The following is a 24,472-nucleotide window of genomic DNA, read 5'->3' on the forward strand; positions in this document are numbered from 1 at the left end:
TTATATTCAAAATTGCAGAAATGTTAAATGTAAATATTTCTTGTAGATTTTTAATCCAAATGAAACCAACTTATTAGAGTATTTTTTGGAGCCTGATTGTAATTAAATACAGGAAGGATATTAAAATGTCCAAGAGATTTTTTTTTAAGCCACAACAGAAGAAAGGGCACAATTGCATAATTGGAACCAAATCCAAACCCTACTTCCTTCTTATTTACCAGCATCATCTAAAGGACACTATTTAGATGCTAAAAGGTCTAAGCTTACAACTGTGAATCATCTAAAAGTCAAAAATTTCAAAGGAATTATATGACACAGGTTAAAAGTTTATAGATGAGAGATATAGAAAGTTTCTGCTCACTACAAAACCACATCCTAAGAGTTGCCATATCTCTTGTTCAAAAAAAAAAAAAAAGTTAGAATCCTATTTTCTTGTGGGGAAAGAAATGTTCTTTGGTAGTAATAAGTGTTTAAAACATAGAATTTGAAAGAAAGGTATATATTTTAAGATTTTTAAAAATAATATTTTTTCAGAGAACAGGGTCTCACCAATCGTATGGTTCTACACAGATAACAAATATGAAACTTGCCAGGCTGTGGGATAGTTCTTCAAAAAGTTTCAGATCATTTTTGTTGGCAGCTGAATTCAGTTCGGTGCTCTTGGTTATTTGCATGTCTGTGCAGGAAATTAGTATCAAAAGCATTTTCCAGCCCTCCCCTCCACAAAAAAAAGAAAAAAAAAAATCCTCTTGCATTTCTGCAAGGCATGCAGAAAAGTGATAGCACAGACACAGATGGACATTTAGATGCTAAGTTTTCTGTAAAAAACAAACTGAACCATTTTCAAGATTTTCTAATTACCTGAGTGACTTAACCCCTGGAGTGTTTATTCCATTCTGACATCATCAAAGTCATCAACACTGAACAACGAATATGTCTTGGCCAGGTTCACAATTTTCGGTTCAGAGGAAGGGGTGAACAAAAGATCCAACCACACTGCTATATTAGCTCAGTGCATTAAATGCTGGCAAAACTAAGTTTCACACAAGACCCTGCTGTCAAAACACTATAAATAGGGTGGTTTAGTACACATAGTAGATTCCTTTTTTTCTCACTAAAAATTACTACACTTCAGCGAAATTCTTGCTGAAGGAAAAGTTATCACAATGTCTCTGCTTGACCTCTAGATCCTACCATTAATCAACACCAAGAACCTAATAAACTGAAAGTCTAAAACTTTAGGTTCTTTATTTTTTTGGCAGCATCCATGAGAAACTTCAAAAAGTCCTTCTTTTTAAACATTCATCACATGAGGAAAAACTAGCTTTAGATTCCTAGCTGGGAGGTAAAACCAAAATCTTTTTGGAAACATGTATCTTTAAAGACCCTGATCACATCACAGTAATTGTCTAACTTCATTTTAAAATCTTCATTACCATCAGAAGTATTGCAAGATCATTTTACTTATTTACATTAATTTTCAAATTTGTACTACTCTTTCTTAGTAGAGACACTCCCCCTAAAGACTTACAAGTAACGACCAGTCTTACAAAAAGAAAGGAAACAGACCAAGAAACCAGATGTTCTAAGAGAGACTCAGCTGCCACTTACATTCTTCTTCATTAATTTTAACACATCTTTTTAATCTAATTAATCACGTTTTCATTTTTTTTTTAATTTAGAACCTCACCCATAAATACTTCTTCCAATTTCATACATGTTCTCATTGCAGTCTTGAGCCGTCACCCTAAAATTAATTTGGATTGAAGCAATAGGGTCACCTAAAAAAAATTGCTGTTTTCTGAATAACATATTTTATCCATATTCTGTTCCAATATACCAAATTATTTGAATTTCATTTACCCAGCACTGAAGTAAATAAAAACATTTATTTTGCAATGAGAGTGTGCATTTAAGGAATTACGTCTTAATAACTTTTAGATAACTATAATTTCATAATGAGCAGGGAAAGGGTTAATGTATAAAAAAAAATTAAAAAAGAATAAGCTTTTCCTTGAATATTTAGCACTGCTTCAACTAATAATGTAGAAGACAAACACCATGCAACATGCTTTGTCCTCTATCATCTATCCAGATCTTCAATCTGTTTCTTGTGTATGCTCATGAGTGGCCTAAAGGATGATGATGCAGAAGTTCAGGTGAAAATTTTGCAACATAAGAACACTTCTGTGCATAGACAAATCTACCCTAATCAAGGAAAAAGATCAGAAAGACAAATAAGATAAAAAATAAGCTGAAATACGAGCTACAGAAACACATAACTTCAGCTCTTCCTACTTTCAGCATTTGATAAAATATTGAATAATAATCAAGAAGACTTCATTAAAAACAAAAAGTCAAAAACCTAGAACAAAGAATTAAGTGCACATAGCCTTCCCAGAATTACTCTTGAAATCAATAAAAATTATCAGAAGTATTTGTATAGAATTAGAAATTAAAAAGATCAAGGAGCAGCTGCCATAATATATAACACTACCATACCATAAACATAAAACTCCCCTTCATCCATATATATAGAAAATATGTAATAAGCATTTAATACACTTCTAAAATATTTTTCTGAACTGTTTTTCTCCTAAACATTTTTCAATACAAATATAACATTTTCAAATATATTTAAGTATAATTAAGTTCAGTTCTTACAAACATTTGTTCCAAAATAAATGAGAAGTTCTTTATTGATTTAAGCAAGGATTTCCCGTCCTGTCTGATTTCAGTAGTTATTCAGACAAAAGCAGTAGGCACTAAAACTAGAGCAAACTCAATCATTAGTCTCAATCATTGTTACCATACAATGTTATAGGTGTCCAACCCCTTGCTCACACCTGGGCCAACTTTTAGTACAATGGGCACTGTCATTTCTCAACTGTACTGATAGGTATAACATGAAGAAAAATACAATTAAATAAGGATGAAAACAATGGAGCACTATAGTTGCTGTAATTAGGACTGCATACAATTTTGATGTACATTTTTAAATGTAAACAAAAATTCCTCTGTACCATGTACCCAGTTGGTACCAGCAAGTACCTACAGCAGCAAGACAACCAATTGCCTGATCATATGCAGCTCATATCAATGTCACATTCTTTTAAGAAATGATAAAGCATTGCATCAGTAGTGTTCAAATATTCAAATAAGAAAGTTAAAGTTCTCATTATATGTAGTACTTAATATATCTTTCATGATCAAAACAACTTTGCCTTTAATGCCTATGAAAAATGCTGCATCTTCAACCTTACTTCATTCTTTTGACTCCCAGAACTAAAAGGCAGACCTCCTGGATTACATTACTTTGAAACTTGGGTGATATTTTAATACTCTGGGTGATTTTGCACAAGTCATTCAGTCACTCTATAAGTAATGTTCCCCACGGCCAAAAACTTCCTTTCAACATTAGTTTCACCACTTAGGCTTGTCTCTCTCCAATTATTCACTACAACTGTTACAATCTCAGTGATATTATAAACCTTTATTAACATGTGTTTTCAAAGAACATGGCAGTCTTTTGCAAAAAATGAAAACCAAACTTAGTGCAGTAGTAACAATAACCATGTCATATAAAATGGTCTCTACCAGAGCGGCAGGTTAAGAAAATAATCGTTAATGTTAATAAAATGATCATTAATGTCATTATTACTGTTGTCACTATTTATACTAATGCACATTAATTTATGTGCAAATAGTATTCTTAGGTTCAAGCATCTACACAACAAAAGGTAATTTTTTTACAACTCCTACCTGAGTTGACAGGAGATTGCAGTCAATGTATAGTCCTTTTCCTGTCTTATACCTCTGAAGTAAACCAGCCATAATTGCTCCATATGTATACAGTCCAGTAGCAAGGTCTGTCATTGCTACTCCCGATCTAACTGGCTCACCATCCTAAAGAAAAAGAAAACACCCCAAAATGAAACAAGATAAACAAAACAATAAAGAAATAAAAAATTAAAAGCAAGGAAACAAGCAGACATAATACAGGGCTGAGATCCTATTGGTATGACAGGGACATGGTGGGATGACTCCTGTGACTGGAGTGTTGGAACGGAGGGATATAGGTTCTTTAGGAAAGACAGACAAAGGAGACAAAGGGACAGTGTTTCCATCTATGTCAATGACCATCTGGAGCACATGGAGTTTCATTGGGCATGGATGAAGAGCTGACTAAGAGCACAGGGAGGGCAATTGCAGGTAACATTATAATCCTGCTACACACACCCATCCACAGAGGCAGAGTGGATGGGGCCCTCGACAGACAGATCACAGTGGCCTCATTCACCAGCCCTGGTCCTCATGGGGGGCTTCAACCACCCCAATATCTGTTGGAGAGACAACAACATAGAACTACATACTGTAGGGAAAGATCAGGTTCAAGACCATCTAAGGAACCTGAAGGTGCATAAGCCCATTGGACTCAATGACATACATCTGCAGGACTCAAGGGATTTGGCAGTGGGAATGGCTAAGCCATTATCCATCATATTTGAGAAGTCATGGTAGACCTAGGAAGTTCCCATTTACTGGAAAAAGGGAGACATAACCCTCATATTTAAAAAGGGTGAAAAAGAAGACCCAGGAGACTATGGGCCACTAGTCTCTTCTTCCTTTCCAGGAGGCTTATGGAGCAGATTCTCCTGGGTGCTATTCTAAGGCACATGGAAAATAAGCAGGTGATTTGTGACAGCCAACATGGCTTCACTAGGGGCAAATTGTGCCTGACAAATTTAGTGGCCTTCTATGATGGGGTTACAGCAGTAGTACATCTGGGAAGAGTGATTGATGTCACCTACTTGGTCTTGTGCAAAGCATTTGACACCATCCCACATGACACACTTGTCTCTAAAGCATGCACTGTGCACTTGGCAGACAAGGAATTGGTTGGATGGTTTAACTCAGCTGCAGCTAGTGCAAGAAATTGGTATCTTTGAGTGACCTGATGTATAAAAACTACCACTGAAAACCAGGTATTCTTGCAGAATGTACACAAAACTGCCACTTTGTGATGCCACATAGTGAAATCATGAAGGATTTACTATGCAACTTTTTGTCCCTATATAAACATAATGCTTCAACTCACCAATGCAAAAAGAAAAGAGATGTTAGAGACAAGAGAAGCTAGTAAAGTCTGAATTTTGTCTAGAAGCTAAAGGCCTAAACAATTGCTACAATACTCTGACACAGGTGCCTGTCTGTTTAAAAGGCAGAACCATATTGCTTCATTCTTCTCACTCCCTTTTTCTCTCTCCTCTTCAGTCCCTCCCGAAGTCAAAGCTCAGTATTGTATTTTCCACTATATGCGCTCAAGGCTTCTAGTAAGAAAACAAAAACAAATTTTTGTTTACACATGCAAATACATGTAAATTCACAACCTTCTGACTGAAGTCACTGAAAAGTTGTCTGTTCAAATATCCTTTTCTGTATGTCATCCCTTTTCTAGCATCAAGGGAAGAATCTGCATGTTACATCATGTGTTTCAGAACTTGTGTAATCATTGGCATGATACATGTCCCCTCTGAAATCAATGGCAAAATGAATTTCTAATTTCAGCCCAGCTAGGCTTTTATTGTAGTGCTTCTTCTGAAATATTCTCCATTTCCTACTCAGAAAAGTTGGAGGTTAGATGATCAGATTATGACAGCAATTCCTTAATTCAAAGTCTTTTTGTTTGCTTGGGGCTTTTTTAAGTTTTTAAACTGTGAAGAAAAATAGCAGTGCAAAGCTAATGAGACTCTTCCAGAGTTCTGGCACCCAAGTAAGCCTACCATAAGACAACTTAAAATCATTACAATTGATAAATAACAACTCTTTGTCAAGTTACCATACATGTATTTAAACTAACATAGCATAAATTAAACAAAATTGATTTTACAAAATTATTCTAATTAGCCATGTCTAAACTGCTACATGTAATTATTGTAATAATAATCATCTAAATAAGATTGCAAGAATTATTTCCTGATAATTATTTTAAAAGTGTCTTGAATTCATGTAAGAAAATCTTCACCATCACTTTTTTTTTGCACTACAACAGGATTTACACAAGTCTGATATCAAGTCATATATGTTATTATATTTTTCTTTTAAATTTTTTATTTTATTATCAATTGCATTAATAGAGCAATTCTGAAATAAAAGACAGCAGGACAATATTTTCTACATGAGATGGAAAAGGCTGCTATTTTATTCATATAATGAAATTAATTAAAAATTACAAAATCTGTATAAAATATAGCAAATTAAAAAAAATAGTTACTCTCATCCAAACTGCAGTAAGGATGTGACTTTCTATAGCCTAGATATCCATAGGATGATATATAAACTACACAATATTAAGGTGAATGCTGCTTTAGGAAATAGTACTTTTTTGAAGAATTTCTTCCTTCCCCAGATGCTACACTAAACTACTTCAACTTCCTATAGAAAACACAACTCAAAGGTTCTAGCTATTTACCACTCTCATTGTACCCAACTCTGGGGAAAATCAGGAAAGTTTGTTCTTCACTTTTATATGCACAGGCCTACTGAGAAAACTAATTAGCCCATGAGAAGGTTTTTGCTCCTCAGAGCTACCACAGAGAAATAAAAGAAAAATACAAAACAAGCAATCAAAGAAAAAAAACCCACACAGCAAAAAACCACACACATATACAAAAACACCCAACCAAAACAAACAAAAAAAAAAAAAAACCTTATATTATCTGCTGCAAATAATTAGTTTCTTAAATTGCTCTTTCTTTATTATAGCCATTTCATTACATTCACTGGGTTGAGAAGAAACCAAAAAATACTTTAGATTTTACAAACAGAGGTGCTGCAACATTCTTAGTTTGAAAACACTGTCCACTGTTTTCAGAGTGCCATTAATTTCACCCTTTAAGGAGAACGCTACATTTTGGAGCTGAAGAAATTTGGATTATTTTAATAGGTTGTTATATATGAACTTCACAACCTTCCTCATCAAGTAGTAAATTATCTAATGTTTAAAAGCAAACACATCCTCTGGCTCAGTAAAAAGTTCACCTTTATTTCTAAAAATACCTTTCACAATTTCCTATTAGAGAGCACTACTACAAAACTACTAGCACTATACTGCAGTTATTTTTAACATGTTGGCTTTGTTTTATCCCAACACTCCACAACCTATAATTCTGAATCAGTCCAAACAATTTCTAGCTACCCTTGGTCTTTCTACCAAGGGTCATGATGAGCTACCACGTCTCACCATTTAACCAGCTTCAAACAGCTCCTGTGTCATAAACCAGTCTTTGGCAGGATACACAGGTGCAAGTACTGTGGAATGGAGTCATTCAGGCTTTATCACTGTCCTTCAGAACAAGGGATGTGAAGCTGCTTTACATGAAGGATAAAGCTAAACACACAGAGAATTAACCTTCCTTTAGACAGAGCTTCAGCTAGCACAGCAGTACTTTTGTGTAGCTAACATACCATTTATCTGGGCAAAGTAAGGATCTATATAGGGTCTTTTATTAAAGCAAGTTATTTCAAAACTGACAAACACCACCACCCCTGCCAGACAAAAATTATTTTATTGTTCTGGTAGGAACACTAGCCAGGGAGAATGTGCCTTAAGCAAACAAAGCTGCCATCCAGACTCAAGGGCTGGCTTGAAGTCTAAATTAGGTGCAGAGTCAGGAGTTGCCCTTTCCTCATTTGAAAGGATAAAGATTCATACCAGTTAAGCAGACCTTTTGTTTTTAAATCTGTGCTTTGCTATTGCTCAATCTTATAGTTTACACTTTTATTCATAATTTTTGCTGTTTGCTAAATGCCTTACAATTTGTCAACATATTCTCACCCAGATAGAGCCACAACATGTTTTAGAAGCTTCCTTTACTGTGGTGGGGTTTTTTTGCCCTTTGACATAATTTCTCTTTGCGAACTTAGATCAGTAATGCAAAAATCATCTATTTAAAATGAAAATTGTTTTGAAATTATATGTTTAAGAAAAGCATTCTAAGTCCAGTAGTTTTACAGATTTGAAATAACTGCTGAAGCTAATATGAACCAGCAATGGCTGTGTTTTTCAACAGCTCTGAGCTATATATACCATGTGTATTCTTTTGTAACACTTTGGTACTAAACCAAAGAATGGCCTCTCTGGATTGCAGATTAAATGTTGTCTCATACTTAGTAAAACAAAAATGTTTTTTTCCTCAAGAAAGAATACACCACCATAAAGGTACTTCAAGTATTGAAGACCACGTATAATAATCCACTAGGAGATGGAAGGGGATTTGTAACCAAACTGGGCTTTATTTAATTAATTTCAAGTTATAGTTTTGATGAGTCATAGAAATTTCAATTAGAATTTCAAATTTCATAGGTGTGTTACACTTCTAACACACAAGTAACCAAGTACATGTGTAAGAGCTTCCAGACTTCTGTACTCAAAACCATGATTTAAAGACGCTATTCTACTGTGCTTGGGTATGTATAATCAGCAAAAACAACACTAGTACAAATGCAGTTGTTTGTGCCAATATTTTTGCAATATTGCAGAAGTTATAGCTTGATTTCAAGGTTCAGAATAATACTCAGAAACATTTTAAAGTTATTACCATTAAGTGAGGCCAGGAAAAAAACAAGAGAAACAAAAAAAGCAATCTGTTTTTGTTTGTTTTTATAGAAAGGAACATATACTGCTATTGGATTATACATTTTTGTATATGTCAGATACAGAACAAAATTTTAATACCCTATTATTAAAGTGCTTTCTAAGGTACTGTAAATATGTACACACTGATATAAATATGTATACCTCAACATTCAACACCTCAGTCATGTATGTAGATGTTTTTTTGCTGCTTGCTCAGATTAATTCAATTTGTCTGTTGAATCAGCTGATGCCTCTAAGACCATCCTGCAACAACATTCAATGGTTTGTTTACTAAAGGGATGTTAAAAAAAGAACACTGTTGCACTGATGATGTTATTCTGATTATCTATAGCTACTGCAATTAAATATAAAACCAATATCATCTGTTATAACTTTTCCTTTCTTTTTATTTCCAGTTTATGAGTGGAATTTTCTATTTTATTCTAAAAAAAAAAATCAGAACCTAGTCTACCCACTGAAATGAACTTACTACTTTTAGCACATTAATTGCACATTATCTAATCAACAATAACCTATGCTTTATTTAAAAAAACAGCATGAAACTCTGTTTTCTTTTTTATTGTTTTTCATTGGGCACTTTTCTACAAGTTGAATGAATCAAAGTTTTCTACTTTTGTTCAGACTTAGTTTTGTGAAATTTTAAACAAATTCTGTCACATGAACATAAATGTTTTTAAAAAAATTAATTTAATTAAGTATTAATAACACTTCAGTAGTTTAAAATAACTTTCAAACAAGCATACAACTATGATTTTACAGCCACTTGGATAAGTCTCCACTACAACAACAACAAACACATTTGTTTTTCTGGAGTCATTGACTACTTAAGTCTTTGAAACAATACTTTCCATCTATACATCAAAAATGGCTTTGAGAAACTGAGGAAATACTACATAAACAACTTCAAATAAAGAAAAATGAGCAAATTTATGCATGCTTATTTTAATCATGTGAAAGAGTGACTAAGTTTGAATGAATTCTTAGAGGTCCCCAGTGAACAAAGATGTTACTGTCAGTGACTAAATGATTCCTACGATTACACTACCTCAAGTCTTGGTGAGGTGATGCAAACATCTGGTTTTCCAGTGTAGACCTTAATCTTTTAATAAAATCCATCTTCATAACAGCCACTGAGGACTATTATTTTCATAATATAACTTGCATGCAATTATTCAGTGTAACAGTTATTTTTTCTGGCATTCACATATCATTGAAAAGCTGTACAAAAGTCCTGTTTTTCAGTCTATTTACCTTCCTTCATTCATGTTGTACTAACAATAACATCTACCCCCTTCTAACAGTTTTTATACCCTTTCAATTTTGATTGGTATATTTTGAAGTGTGCATAAAGTTTCTGGAATTGTATTGGAAGTATTAACCTCTATTCTACAGACACAATGTTAAATTTATTTACAACTACAGTTACTGTCATCAGTCATTGCTTAGTGCACATATACATTATATATTTGAAGGGAAGTGCCTGTAAGGACTGCACTCAATTTCATGTCTTCTCATGTTCTGAGATGGGACATCCTATGAGTACATGCCAATAACACAGTAGAAATTGACAGCCTCAGGAAACTAGGCACAAGATGTTTCAGCTTACTCAGTCAAAAATGCTTGATTTTGGCTTTTTTCCTTAAAAAAAAAAAAAAAAGGACAACTCTGGTAGCAATAGTTGCCAGAAGTACAAACTTCTGATGTTTGCTATTGTTCTCAGTAGAAAATAAGTCTATTGGCAGAATATCAACCCTACAATAGAGTTATGTCCAGATCATGTGGCTAGCTTCCAACAACCTACTCAAACATGAACAGCTGACACTTAGTACAGAAACCTTATTAATTCCTTGTTTATCTAGAAAATGCAGGCATTATACTCACTAGACCTGCACTACTGCTTCGAGTACCAGGAGCACCACCACAGAACAGTATCTGGCATTTATAATGCATAAAACAGACTTGTAACACTACTTCACTTGAAAAGGGACATTTCAGGACCATATTCCCTGCATCTGTAGGTGATTCAAGAGAGCTTAATTAAATGCTTATTTGATCAACATTTTTCTGAGGTGAAGACACATGTTCTGTGTGCCTCTAGAATTTAGATACTAAACTACTGTTATTCTTCCCACATTGCCACAGCTAACAAAGATCTTGGATGTCAGTGGGAATAGTCAGCACATAAAGTTTTCCAGAAATGCATGGCATCTTTCTGCCTATTTGCAGGCAGAATGATTGAAAAACACCCAGTTTTTGTCATATTTCTCTAGATAGCTTCACAATTCCGAGTTTTACAAAGGGAATAGCAATATCCAAGCATCAATGAGACTTCACACTCAGAGGTATGGTTCTATCATCCAGCTGTCAACAATGTGTCTACTATAGCTCTTGAAGTGACTACAAGTGGACATTAACAGGCTAGCATACATTGCCAATTTATTCACTGGAGATTTAGGATTTTTATTTTTTATTTTAATTTTCTGTTTCTTGAGCATTTTTCTTTACAAGCCTGGAGTGACATCACTGAACTATATAAGTACTATTATTTTCTTAGATTCCCAGAAATGAGTCCTCTTGTTGGACTCAGGAGGGTCTGCATAACAGATGTGTTACGACTGAGCTGACTTGTTCCACACAGCAGCCAGTTTTGGTACACAGCACTAAGATTCTATGAAATTTGTAAGTTGTGCACTATACCTCATGCCCTGTGATATGCATGAGACCAGAAACAGCAGCAGCAATGGAGTCATATCCACCTCTCTGAACCACTGGACCAGTCTGACCATAACCTAAAAGAGAAACAGAACAAGTAGTAACTCAATCAAGGACAAGTACAACATAAGCTATTATTGCTCCTCAGCTTTTGTTAACAAGCTGTCCAGACTGTACAATCAATGAATGCTATTGCTATTTATTCCTGCACATTTCTAAGAGTAAAGCTGGATTTATCCTCTGTGGGTTGAGGATGTGTTAGATCTTAATTCTAGACAGACTTGTATCTCTGCTATGCTTCATTCCCTTTGGATAAAATTTCCTTTTTCATTCACTTTGTCAGCTGAGGTTGGATTCAGATGTTATTTCAGAGAATTTACAGTGTCTCTACAGGCCTACAATTGCTGTCCAACAGGGCCCATCTTGCCTGTGTTACCTCTGCTCTGCCATAAGGATACCTTGAATACTCCAAACAATACTAAAATCATGACACTTTGGTTTTGACATATTAATTGTTCCCCCCTCATTTCTGTTACTTTATTCCACATCTAAACAGAGCTACCTTCAAAACAAACATTGTTTACAAAAGATGGCAAGGTCTTTAGCAAGTAGGTACAATCTGTTTGCCAAGAGTTAGCACCAATGACGTCCAAAATACTGAGAATTTTTACTGAAGTACCTAAATACAATTCTGTTCAGCTGTATAATTAACTTAAAATAAACAGCTGTAGACAGAAGGATGCTGTCTTACCTCTCTTTGCTATAGTCATCATAGTTTGCTATAGTTCTTCCAACTTCATCACTTTGCTATAGTTCTTCCAACAACAACCATAAAATCTTTCAATTGAGGAGGTCTTGCACAAGCAGCTGAGGAGGTCACTGGAAGCAGTAGCCACCCTCACAGAGGGCAGAAGTCAACAGGGAAGGAGCAACATATTTGATTGATGGTTTCTGTTAGTTCTAATAACGGCAGAGCCCTCAATAATCAGATTTAAGTGCAGATTTAAGAGGAAGAATGTTCAAAGCTATTTAAATGCTTTCTTTTCTGATATCTCTAAGAGAAATCCCTTGGACGAGTTACAAGGTATTTGTGACAGATAAGATTCCTAATCTAACTTTAGTTTTAAAATAACATTTCTATTTAATTCTTACAGGTAGGAACAGTATTAGAATTACATTATATCAGCATATACTTCAAGGTAAAAAATTTCTGAATCTCCTAAATTTCTTTTCATAATTTGCCTGGAAAAATCTTCTCTATATACAGACAGTCTGTTCAGTAGGCATAACAGTCTAATCACTGGCTTTGTGAATTAAAGTACACAATTAAAAATAATTTTTCATTGAGGTAATTTACCTCAGTTCATCCACTTGCACTGATGCTGTTATGTGCATAATTCATAAATTACTCCTAATATATATTACAAGAGGATTATAATGACTGAAAACTGGAGTTAAAGCACTTTGTTACTCCAATTGATAAATCATACCAAGCAAAAAAATATCCACTTACTACACAGATTTCCCCATTGTACTACAAACTATCTCAATTGCTTCATCTTTTTCTGGAGACATGAGATCCACATTGTGCACAGCTGTGGAGGAGCTAATCTTCTACACTCAGCGTCACAGGGAATATCAGAATACTGACTTTAACAGTGTAGCTTCAAAACAACCATTTTGCAAGAAAAAAGTCAACACTTTTCTTATGGTCAAATCTGTGTCACTACTCACAAGAGATAAGAAAAAACCTACCAGTTTACCCAGTTTTATTTGAAATCTGACAATAACAAACTTTGAGATCCCAAAGAGAACTCATGGCATTTCCTTTCATATTTACACTCTTAAGTTTACAGCAAAGAATAGTGTATTCCAATATGAGGACTAGCAAATAAAATATACTGGATCTACTCAAAAATGTTCCAAAGAGCTCTAACTAGGCATATACCATTATCTCATTGGAATGAATTGCAGAATTAAAACCAGTTAAGTGTGCGGGGCCACTTCAAAAACAAAATCTTGCTCAATTAAAAAAAGTACTCCAAACAACTTTAATTGAATAGTGAAAAGCATACTCAAGTAAGTGAGAAACTATGTACTGGCCTCAATTACTAACAAAGAAAAGACATCTCAACACATCAACTCACACAAATGCTTTCATAAACAGCAAACAGCTGAAAATTAAACATTTAGTATGTAGACAGAACAACTATACAACACTTTGCAATACTCTTCTGGTACAGACAACATCCATGCCTCAAACACGGAATTCAGGAAAGGAGACAGGCAACAAGATCTGCATTTTTCTAGAAAGTTTCACAAATAAAAATTTTTAACTCCTTTTTACACTTTGCAACATCCAGGTTTCAAAATAAATGGCATTATTTAATGACTTTCTGGTTAAGATTAGAACTTATATGGAGTGTTTAATTAGTCTTCATATGTCACAATAGATTAAAAAGAAAAAAATATATAATTCTGCTTTTGACCTGAATTCTGAGTGGACAAAGCTAGTGTGGGCACAAAATCTGTTGTCACTGGAAATGTTTCACCCCAGGAACTATGGATATACCAGAAATAGCTATTGCTCAAAATGAAAGATCTCAATATCCAGACAAAAATCAAAGGCTGAATATTATTTTCATGGTCAATGGAGCTACCCAGTGTGGATGTTTTAGAAATAACTGGGAACACAAACACAAAATAGCATGAAGAGGAGTCCAAAATTGTATTCAAAAATATTCAGCCTGATACACAGGCTGTAGATTTTATAGTAGCTGTAATATATACACATACATACATTGGTACATATACATGTGTACATATATACATAAATATATAAAATAACTCCCTAAAGATAAAAATGCCACCTAAATTTTATGTGTGTCCAAACACTCTGTGTTCTCTCATACTTAATTCAGTGTGAAGTGTAGATTATCAATTACACCCTCAAACCTAAATATTAGGCTCCTGTTAATAAAATGTAGTTGGTGGTTTAGAGTTCATATACACTGAAAAATACTTTAAGGATAGTAAAGAGATAATCCCAGTTCAATACAGAAAGAATAGATTTAACAGTGATGGTCTCAGAAGGTACGATAAGGCAGCTGATTACACTCCTGCTCCCCTTTAATGGAGTTTATCACTGTAAGCTAGAGTCAATATTTAAATAGTCTCTACTAGTGAAGAACTTATTTTAGATCCCTAACTCCAGTGTAGGCATTTTTATTTTGGGGAATAGATTGAAGAGAGACAAAAGAATTTAAATTTTAATTTAATAAAACTAAGTGTTTTCTAAATCATTTTAGCTTGATGGGCAGCTGCCTAGATTCTAAATCTCATGTAAAGTTTAGATTTTTGTAAAACAATCTGCAAGGAACAAAAGAAAGTTACACCACACTCAAGTGCTATTCAACTTCCAAAATCCCCATTCTATACCTTGCAGTAGGAAGGTAAGATTTCTTCTGATACCTGTCACATCCTCATGTATCTAGAATTCAACATCATTGCAGTATGAGCTGGTGTTCTCTACTGCAAAACGTACAGTTTCACAATGAAACCAAGTACAAGACAATAACCCCCAGTTAGATCTCCAATCGCTTCCTAAAAATTGTCATTGCCAAAGCATTATTTAATCTGCATAGCAAGCTTTTGAAATGGCCAGAAACAGAGAATCACACAGAATCACAGAATGGGTGGGGTTGGAAGAGACCAGAATGGGTCATCTGGTCCCACCTCCCTACTTAAATAGGGTCATCCTAGAGCACATGGCACAGAATTGTGTCCAGATGGTTTCTGAGTATCTGCAGTGAAGGAGATTCAACACCCGTCCTGGGCAATTTTTTCCAGTGCTTGGTAAACAGCACAGTAAACAACTTGATCCTCATATTCAGGGGGAACTTCCTGTGTATCAGCTTCTTCCCATTGCCTCTTGTCCTGTTGCTTGACACCATCAAGAGCCTGGCTCCATCCTCTTGGCACCCTCCTTTCAGGTGCTTAGAGAACCTGATGAAGTCCCTTTTCATTTGTCTCTTCTTGAGTGTATCAGCTTCTTCCCATTGCCTCTTGTCCTGTTGCTTGACACCATCAAGAGCCTGGCTCCATCCTCTTGGCACCCTCCTTTCAGGTGCTTAGAGAACCTGATGAAGTCCCTTCTCATTTGTCTCTTCTTGAGGCTGAACAGGCCCAGCTCTCGCAGCCTGTCCTTGTAAGACAGATGCTCCAGTCCCTTAATCACCTTTATTGCCCTCCAATGGACCCACTCCAGAAGGTCCATGTCATTCTTTTGCTGAGGAGCCCAGAACTGGACACAGCACTCCAGATGTGGCCTCACCTGGGCTGAGTAGAGGGGCAGGATCACCTGCTGACCTGCTGGCAATGCTCTTCCGAATGCACCCGAGGAGAACATTGGCTGCCTCGGCCACAGGGGCTCACTGCTGGCTCATGGACAGCTTGGTGTCCACCAGGACCCACAGGTCCTTCTCCGCAGAGCTGCTTTCCAGCAGTTTGGCCCCCAGGCTGCACTGGTGCAGGGGTTATTCTTCCCCAGGCACAGGACTCTGCAATTGCCTTTGCTGAATTCCAGGCACTGCTTTCTGCCCATCTCTCAGTCTTCCAGTTCTTCTCTCCCATCTCTCTCAAGGTCCTTTTGAAGACCATTTTGAAGCCCTCTGTGTATCTGCCACTCCTCTGAGCTTTGTGTCACCAGTGAGTTTGCTGAGGAGGCATCTGCTCCTTCATCCAAGTCTCTGATGAACAAGTTAAATAATCCTGGGCCCAGCACTGAACCTTGGGGACACCACTTGTGACAGGCCTCCAGCTAGAGCCTGTGCCATTGATTACAACCACCAAAGGACTATTTGCTTATTCACACCTTATTCATCATCACACTTAAATCCTCCTGTTCTGACCCTTCAGCCAAGTCTATCTTCTACAGAAGAAAGTGTAGAAACCTTTACTCTTTGAAGTTTTTTCTGAGCAAGAAAAATTAACTGGGTATGAGAAGTATGAATGAACTGGCACCGGCTACTTTGCGTCAGCTTAAGGGAAACATGGGCCTCTGCTGGAGGCATTTACAAAGTAAATGCCACAGCTTTCCATCAGCAATCCTGTACCCTTAGCTCAAACAAGAAGAAAGAAAGAGACTTTAAACAACTGGAAAGTTCTGAAAAGCAGAGCATGCTAAATAGAGTCAGTAAAGATGAAAAGTTTTAAAGCATTTTCTTAACCAAGATCTCCACTATCACTTCTTGTTAGTCTGCAGCATTACATATTGTATGAATTCAAAATGAGACATGCTTAATGTAACATTAAAAAATCACCATCTGTCTGTACCTGCATCTACTTTTTTTAGCATTTGGGTAAATTAGAATGAAAGTTTTATAAAATAAGGTGGCTAATAATGCAGCTCACAGCTGTTCTAAAAAGTCTCCAGTAGTTTGATGGCCAAACCTTTTATATGGAGCAACAAGAGAAGACTTAAGGTGCCTAAAAATATTTATCTAGCAAAACTGAGAAATAATCATGTCAAGATAAACAGTAAATTATAATAGCACTAAGATACTCATCACTAGCTAGGGGCATTGCAGAAGTAAGTTTATGCAGGACACTAATTGCAGCTGACTGTATATTTATTTGGTAAAATGAATTGAAGCATATAAATTGCCTGTGAATATTGGCAATACACACACATTGCAATTATATCTAAGAGTCAGATTGCTGCTATTATCTGATTAAATTATATTGGTATTAATACACCACAATTCCTGACAAATGGAAAGACTAAAAGTATTTTTTTCTCACAGATTTTTCTAGTTAAATCAGACACACACATTAAAAACAAGCAAACAAAAACCCCAAACAAAAAAAAAAAACAACAACAAAAAACATTCTTCAACTGGAAATAAATCTTAGCTTAGCTACTATTCTGGGTTGGTGTGATATTGTGACATTTATCCATGATGAAAGGAGGCCAATTATTCTGAAACATGGAAATTACTTCTAAAACAACAAAGCTTATAGTTCTGGGCTTAGTGTGCAGGAGCCATGTGATGGCACTCAAGGTTTGGAACATAGCACAGGAAAAACTATAATACTTTCAGGCATCATACGGAATAAAAGTTTGGGGGAAAAAATAACATGTCATAACAAACTACTGTTAGTTTACCCACTTTTAAATGGTCAATATATTTATCACATAAGAGAGACATAATTTGCTTTACAATCCACTCTAAATGATTCTGTTCTGAGAAACAGCAATAAATATTATGAAGCAAGAAAGGTCAGGCTGAAGATTACGAAAAAAGTAATAACAGTAAAAAAGTTTTGCTAGACTGCACAAAAGTGTTACTACCCAAATTTCCAAATGTTCAAAAATGTCACACTAAATGTAAAAATGCTAGCAAAAAAATCCCAACCCAAACCTGTTTCCAGAAAGAACTATGTTAGAAAAGCAGACTAATGTGTTCTTACAGGTTTAACTTTCTAATACCATGCCAGCTACAACATAGCTTTTCTTCATTTTTGCCAGATGACAGTGGGATTTTTAGATACATTTAGGGAGACATTCTTCACAAACTTTTAGAAACCAGGCAGACCAATAAAACAGCTTTGTCCCAGAGAAAGTTTCATATGTCTGTAGGTTCTAAGCTATTCCAAGATGTGTACAGAACACACATTTGAACACCATATTTCCTTGCCTAGGAGTTACTGATGATACAATGACAGAATTCCTAACATGTATAAAAAAATTCATTTTGGCTAGGAGCTGCCTGAAAGTATCTGGGATAAACAGACAATACTGTGTTACAATATCATAACTTTAGGGACAATCACTCTAAAGGAAGCATTTTTACCTAGGTTAGTTTAGATTAATTTGGGATTTTTATGAAGATTAACAAAAATATTTCTACATTTCTCAGCTTGTTGTATATTTGATTTGTATTTCATGAAATTTAACAGCCCAGGATAGTGGGCCACAATCTGCACCTTCAAAAAAAAAAACAACTGAGAAATAAGTAAAACTCACAAAATTACTAAATGCAGAGAAACTGGAAAGGGGGAATGAAAACTCATTCAACACCTGAAATTGCTATTCTCACTTCTTTAATACAATGTGTTTTCAAGCTAATGATGGCCTCATAATTAAATCTACAGGACAGCCTGAGTATGATTTTCTGTGTCATAGAAAGAAAGGTCAGCATTTCTCATTATGACCTGTGTTCAAAATATTTGTATCACATGCACGAGAAAACCAAAAAACGTAATTTCTGCACTTCTTCATTATTTGATAGCATGATAAAACTTTATAAGGCCAAATATAAAACACATTGTACTAAAAGGATAGGAAAAACCAACACGGAGACATGTTGTCAACACAGACCAATTCCCTGTAGTCAATTCCCAGATGACAAACGACATTACAAAGTCAGGCTGCATAAGATATTCTGAGCAAAACATAGAAAAATATGTTCAACATAGGCATTTCTACAAACAGGAACTAAACATTGTCACAAATTCAATCCAGATAGATGGCTATCCCTGCTGAATAACAAATTAATGAGAAACACCTTTTGGCTTGTTCTATTGCCAAAAGAAAATATTCAATTAAAGACAGCTTACATCTTTACTTAATAAAGATTAATGAAACATGCAGAAGAACACAAGCAATTCTCTGCGATGACAAAAGCCAAAGTTTAACCGACGCATTATAAGAAACTTTGCAGTGTCAGAGCTGCCAAATGCGTTAGCAAAACGAGTAACGACTTTTGGAAAATGCTTGCCATGTGTTGGTCAGAAGGAAAGGAAGTACAACTTCCTGAATAGGCAGGCTTACAGGAGATCAGAACAGTTACAAAAAAGGTGAAGTCAGAGCAAACTGTCAAGAAAGATGAAAAGATGTTAAAAAAAAATAAGCCTTAAGTCAGAAAGTATAAAATCTGACCAATCTGATAAAAACATTTCATTTCTCAGTTGATGATTGCAAATGAGTACAACATTTATTGCTTTTATACATGTTGATTTAGACATTCTAACCCTGTCTTTTGAAGGAAATCAGGTGTTATAAGTTTGAAGGCATAGATAGAACAGAATTGTTAAATCAAAGACAAAACTCTATGCTAAGATTTAGCTACTGAAAGAGTAGAAGAGGACAAACAACAGCCTCTGCCAGTTGTTGAACTCCATTCAATTTTCATGTGATCTGTGTACCCAGCCTCACACAACTCCTATTAAGGCACCAACCACAGTTCTGGGACACAGCCACAGATCATTTCAAACAACACAAGTCTGGTTTTCAAACGGCTTTTAATCAGCCTGCAAAATTCTAGGCCATATTTTCTAGCTTTATAACACGCCAAATATAAGTTACAAGAAAGCAGTCCTTCCCTCCATAGCTCAAGCTGTAATTACTCAAGAGATGCCATCACTTTTTTTTGCTAAATCAGTGAAGGTTTAAGTTATTCTGAATTTTAAGACAGAAGCAGCTTCCCCTTCTAGGTGGGGTCACTCTTCTACATGCTCTAAGAAATTAAATTTGTCATGATGACCATTTCCAAAAACAAAGTTTCAATTAAAAGCTTTTAGATCACACTGAGATTAGGTATTCAAACTTTACCCCCACCTTAAAGGAGGCTGAGACACCCAAATTCCCCATTGCTATTCTGGGTTTACACAAATATTTCCAGCTGAACACACTTAAAAGTAAAAAAATCATTCCTTGTTCCATGTTTGGTACAGATACAGCTGATATCAGGACTACAAATATTTATATAGTGAAAGCTAGTATTAAAATAGTGAAGTGAATTACTCCCACCAGTGTAGCAATGGCGTTTACCCTGAACATTCAGGCTTCAAAATTTGCACAGAAACTGTGACAAACTGTCTATCCTAGCCTCTGTGTGTCCTCACCTACTTTGCTAGTACTGCTCTGCCTGCTCAACTCTGCCACACTATTATTACCAAGGTAAGGGAGCAAATATTTATGAGAAATATCTGGCTAATCTGGAAATCAGTCAGGAGTCAACAGAAAGACACCACGCTTCAGCTCAATAGATATTCATAATCTTACTACTTCTTATAGTGACAAAAGTCATGCAAAACTAAAAAGTACATACAGGCTGTATTTTCTATTAATATTTCTGATGCTATAGCCAAGCAACGTAGTGTTAGGATAGCCTCAGAGAAGTCTTCTGATAAGGACATGATTATCTATGATCCCATGACAGAATGGCAAGGTAATTACTTAATTACATCATTATTTCCCATCTGAAACAAGTGATGTACGTTCTGAAGTGGATATTACCTGAACAGACATCATTTGTTGTGACTGTACATAGTTATGTTGACAGACAAATCTGTGCAGCAGTGTCCAATGAAGGAGTTGACCTCGACCAAACACTTCCCCTGGGGGTTGCATGTCCTTTGCTGAGAATACATACTATGACCCTGACCTCTCCCTCGAAGATCAAATACATAGTGCCTCAGGGATAGAAGCTGGAAAGGCATATCAAATTAACTCAAAACCAGTATGCAATAGTTTTTTAAACTTCCCAAAAATTTCCTCAAAAATTTTCAAAAACAAATCTATAAAGTTCCCAAAGTGAATTAAGTCATATGGAATGCAACATAGTCTTAGAATCCCAGGCTGTCATTTAAACACTTTCAATAACTTCAGTGATATTTTTTAAGCCTGCTTTTACTTCTTTTTAGTCTACACACACAAAACAGAGGATATATGGTAAAATACATGGTCTAGAAATAAAGATATTTACTCTTTTCAGTTTGAATCTTAAAAGAAGTTCAATTCATTAATAAATTTATTGATAAATTAGTTCCCATATATTTTAAGATATTCCCATTATTCCCATAATTTTAAGATCATTATTTTAATTTTACAGAAATACAATAAACTGATAAACAGTCATATATGTTCTGAGCAGGCACATGATATATAGCACCCCTTCTTATTGTACAAAGAACATAGTTTTATATGAATAAGCAACTTGTAGTTGCAGTTTCATAAAATAATTTTGGAAGATGTAGTCTCTTAAGAGAGTTTACAAAATTTTAGCTTCCTATTTTCCTCTTGAAATGGTGGTCAGGTCACTGTAAGACACAATCACAATGACACTAGGTATCCTTATCCCAACTTCCCTATCCTGGAAAAGAAAGCCATCCTCTCTGTTAGAAAGTTTTCTAAATGTTTAATAGGAATCCTTTTTTTGCAGAAATGTGAATAGTCACTTCTTGTCCTATATATAACAGATTATCCTTTCCTCTTTAGAAGAGCTTTTACCTACAAGACTGTTATCCACAGACCTATTCTCATTACATTCTTACTTCACAGTAACATTCGCTACTTCCTAAGTTTTCCCTACAAGACAACGTGCAGATCAATGGGTTTAGCTGGTGGCATAAACACTGGATTACAAACTGCTGTTAATGATCAGGTACATGGAAAAATGCCACATTCTGACACTATCTAGGTTTCTAAAAATGACAAAAAACAGGCTATTTTTCAATAGTTTGTCTTCTACACCCAAGACTAGTTTTTTTTTCTGTTTGCTAGCTACTGACAGTGTTTTATTTTATAACAGTATTCTAAAAACACAAGTAATGAAAGCCATATGCTTACTTGGAAAACATTTTCAGGTCAACAGCAGCTACTTACAGTCTTCCTACAAATCAAAAAACACCCACAGACAATACCGTGAAAGGGCACAACAAAGACACTGGATCTTTTCACCGTTTTAATTAGTTATACTTGCTTCTTTGGTGAAATCACAAAACCTCACCATTTGAAACAATGAAACAAACCAAAGGAAAACTCCTGCAATCTTAATGAACTAAGTCCACCAGGCAAGGAAAAAAGATTAACAAAACAAGACAATGCAGATAAGAATGCTATTAGACAGGAGATTCCCTGAAAAATAACTAATTTGGAAACAAGTAGAGAAATTTTTACTAATAACAAACAAACTATTTCATGATCTTTTCATGATCAAAGTCTTCTCTTTAGACTATTACAACTCAAACACAATAAATACTGCTTTACAAAATCCTGCTGTATGGCTTCTGAAGATGCCTAAAATCTTCCAGCTTTGTTTCTGTTAACTTAGCTAGGCACCAGTCCAAGCATAATAGCTACCGAAAAACAAACATTAAACCACCAGTGTCTTCACAGTTGTACTGTGCTGTAAATATCCAGGATTTTCAGTATCTAATCTGTTTTCATTCACTGTAAACTAACCCAGTGTTAAATCTTACAACTCACAGGCTCTCTGTTTGATATTGTATTGTTCATTAGGACAGAGTCCAAAATTCTGAAGTTTTTGATTTTACACAAAATACTGCTACTTAGATGGAAGAACAAGCAATAGGATGAGAAGGCATAAGAAAAACATTACTTTCATGCACTGCTGAAAGTCAATACTTAATATTAAACAAGGAAGAATTATGACTGGTTCGTTAAACTTTATATATGCTTCATACTGAACAAAGAATGGGAACACAGTGTTTCAGAAGAGTGCTCATTTTCAACAGTTTCTTGTTCCAAAACTCACAGTATTTTGGACATTCAGGCTATGTGTGACTGAAAAAATAATAGTGGAAAAAACAGCTAAGCCCTCCTGCTAGGATGCTTAATGGTAGCTCAATCATTTACAGAAAAAAAATAAAAGTTAATGCACTCTAGCTGCTGATGCTGTGTTGATAACAGAAGAAGCAAAAAGTCGAAGACTTAGTGTCAGTCAGCTGAAACGCCCACCTTCCTGAAGATGTGCAGCAGATCTGAGTCCTGCTAGGATATCAATCCAACAAACAGAAAAGAGATTCTGTCAGCTCCCACATATTTCTCACTAACCCTTTTTCAATTTGCCACCTCTCAGTCTCTACCCTTTTCATACTTGCTTGTGTTACTGATACATTTCAAAAGTTTGGTCTGTGTCAATGCCAGAGCCCTTTATTATTTTTGAAGTATTGGCAAAACCCTGCAAATACAGAGCAAATGCAGTTTTCCAGACCAAATTGTACTTCATACTAGAATGCAAAACCATTTACAGAGAAACGCCTCCAAGAAGAACTATTTTACCAGCAAAAGAAAAGTTTTGTCAATATAGTAACATATTTGCTAATGGTTTCTGCCAAAACAACTAAACCAGTCAGTGTTAGCACCTCTTCACAATCCTGTCCAGCACAGCTGTGCTGACAGAAGTCTGTTGTATAGTAAACAGCCTCTTTCTCAGTTCCAAAAAGTTTGTCAACCAGATGAATTTTATAGAATCCTCTTTTGAACATACTTGTTTCGGCCTATGCTAATTTTGTAAGCAGTATATAAACCCACCAGCAACAAGAATGTGCTTTAAGTAGGAAAACTAACCTTTGGTTCTGCATCTTGACACAGCATAACTACGTTAATCCTATAGAAGGAGATATTTGAAGTTCGGTAAAACACCCAAGAAATCCAGCTTTGTAGAACTTATATTTCAGTCACTCTGGATTTAAATACACATTTTTTTGTGCATGGTACAAGTTACAAAACATTGCCATCACTATTAGAAAAGCATAAATGCTCCAAATTCAAGTTAATTTTGTTTCTCCTCCAATCAAGATCTACCAAGCTTAATTGCTCTGCAACACACCTCAGTCAAATCTCGCTTGTTCACATTTTACTATGCCACCTCTTGGCAACTCATGTTGCCCAAAGGGGCTGTAAAAGCATATTTAAACAGGTTTAATCATAGAGCACCATGGAAATATGAAAACAAATGGAGACAAAAAGACCCACTAGATGTATATTCTGTCTCCAGAAACAGAGAAAGATAGATGACAAGATGAAGAGGCTAAGCCTATTCTGGACTACTATCCAGGTTCCAACAGTTTACAGCTGATAGTCTTTCTGATTAAGGAGCTAAAGTTAATAAAAATTTCCCAAATCAACTGCTTAGGAGTAAAATTTCAGGCATTTTAGTTAGGCAGACACTTCAAAGTTATGTAATCATAAGTAAAAAAACTAAACCAAAAAGAAAATAGAGTATTTTGAAAAACATTACAATACTTTTAACACACAGTCCCAAAAAATTCAAATCCTAAGAATCAAGATTC

At 35.4% G+C, this 24,472-nt stretch overlaps 1 protein-coding gene across 4 annotated transcripts in view; it reads right to left on the bottom strand.

Annotated features, from left to right (window-relative positions):
• Positions 1-24,472, bottom strand: part of SUGCT (succinyl-CoA:glutarate-CoA transferase) — a 392,399-nt gene that overhangs the window by 339,292 nt on the left and 28,635 nt on the right. For all 4 annotated transcript variants that reach the window (XM_085570470.1, XM_031503930.3, XM_085570478.1 and 1 more), the window contains exons 7-8: positions 11,357-11,448; positions 3,763-3,906 (exon numbers count right to left, since the gene is read on the bottom strand). In XM_085570470.1, coding sequence (XP_085426596.1) covers positions 3,763-3,906; positions 11,357-11,448 — 236 coding nt within the window. The remainder of the gene's footprint in view (positions 1-3,762; positions 3,907-11,356; positions 11,449-24,472) is intronic.

The sequence above is a fragment of the Lonchura striata genome, chromosome 2 (genome assembly GCF_050655825.1).
Source record: "Lonchura striata isolate lonStrDom1 chromosome 2, ASM5065582v1, whole genome shotgun sequence".
Taxonomy (NCBI): domain Eukaryota; kingdom Metazoa; phylum Chordata; class Aves; order Passeriformes; family Estrildidae; genus Lonchura; species Lonchura striata.